We start from the raw sequence: 1,719 nt of genomic DNA on the forward strand, positions 1-1,719 counted from the left end.
ATACGTGCATGTTCTATGCTTTCACATGAAGCTGCATGCAAACATGTTCTATGCTTTGTCATCGATAGTGTGAGTATACCATACACGCCGAGGATACCAGTGCCTGTTTGAACAAGATGGACGTTTCCATCTCCGTGAGACTTCCATATATGCCCTTGTCTATGCAAGCCGTACAGTTCGTTATGAATGCGATGTCGTCTCAGTTTGCTTCTGCCATATCACTGGGTGGCTGTGTGCTCCTACCGCTGCTCGTTAGTGTTTTGGTTTGCACATACGTCATCTGCTCTACACGCACACACGTCCACTTTGCTGCGTGCACGGCAACAGCATGCTCCCCAAATACCTAATAGGGACGTCTGTGGCATCTGACAGCCGGATATCGAGAAAAGGCAGCACGTGCTACGCCTGGATTGAATACATGCCACACAGTTGGAAGACAGGAAGAGTAATGCTAGACAACCGAGTCTCTCTCACACGTCTGCTCTCTGCCTTTACAGTCCCAATGAAGGTGTCCTGGGTGCGTATATTTTAGGGCTTGATTTGTATCGCGGCGCAAAGTACGACCCTGATGGTGGTGTCTTTGGCAGGCGGGTGTGAGACCGGCCCTCCGTGTCACAGTGTCAGGGCAGGTGCATTGTGGCCCAATATATTCTCGGTGTACTGATGATGCATGGCACCAGGCTGCCACACAACAACCGGGGCAGAATGTGCCAACGGGTGCAACCCAGGGGGCCAAATTAAGGGCCTACGATCACTCGACCCCGGGGAATGAACTCCAACAGTTATGTAGCACAGACTATGCACAGATAAATAACCACTACAGCCCAGGGCGCTGCTGTGTTGTCGGTATAGTGATACATATCGTCGTGATGGATTTCTCCAGGGACCCACAGGCGTGATCCAGGAGAACGCTGCTCTGGTGCATAATGTAACCCGAAGTGCACAGGCGAACAATACAGTCGCAATCATAAGATGTGACTAGAGTATATGGGTTGTAACTAGATTGTAAGAGTCTCTCCGCATCTCCCTGTGATATGCAACGCACCGACTGAGGTCACGAGTGCGACGCGTTGGCTGTGGTGGCGAATGGATGTGGCAATGGGCAACACATGGATGTGTGTGTATGTGTATGTGTTTACTAACCCCTTGATGTAGTCCCTATCCTCACACTGCAGCATACGTTCTTCAGACTGCAACATAGGTGCTTCACACTGCAGCATACGTTCTTCACACTGCAGCATACGTTCTTCACACTATAGCATAGGTCTATTCTGGTGGTCTGGTGTACGGGTGTGGTTCTTCGCCAAAACATCTGTGCGATGTTCTCAAAAGCAATCAGACATACTGGCACTCAGTCGGTGTGTGTCGCCGCGAGACTCCGCGCGATCCCACAGCGACGACCTCGTTGCCCTGATGGGCGTACTGGTGCGTGTGCTGCCCGGACCTTTGATGATACTCAGATTACTACTGGAGGTGTCCTGTGACCTGGTTCCTGGGCTTTTTTTGGCCTGGGTCACCCCGGTGCAGTATGTTGAGGTTGTGGGTGCATGCTGTATGGACATACGCGTCAGTTCATCGAAGGAACCGGTGTAGATCGCCAGTAGTTTGTCCTCACGCTCTCTGCTCATTTGCAGATACTTCATCAGCTGTGAATTCGGCAGAAGGCAAACATTCGATATCTCGCAATACACACATATATATCGATATATCGATATACAT

At 50.6% G+C, this 1,719-nt stretch overlaps 1 protein-coding gene across 1 annotated transcript; it reads right to left on the reverse strand.

Annotated features, from left to right (window-relative positions):
• Window positions 1–1,345: 1,345 nt before the first annotated feature.
• On the reverse strand, window positions 1,346–1,643 carry SARC_14038 (hypothetical protein; the record flags this gene model as incomplete). Its single annotated transcript, XM_014291832.1, has 1 exon — window positions 1,346–1,643. A coding segment is annotated over one exon (298 nt), but the record flags the coding sequence as incomplete, so codon positions are not given.
• Between the last annotated feature and the right edge of the window lie 76 nt (window positions 1,644–1,719).

The sequence above is a fragment of the Sphaeroforma arctica genome (assembly GCF_001186125.1).
Source record: "Sphaeroforma arctica JP610 unplaced genomic scaffold supercont1.4060, whole genome shotgun sequence".
NCBI lineage: Eukaryota > Ichthyosporea > Ichthyophonida > Sphaeroforma > Sphaeroforma arctica.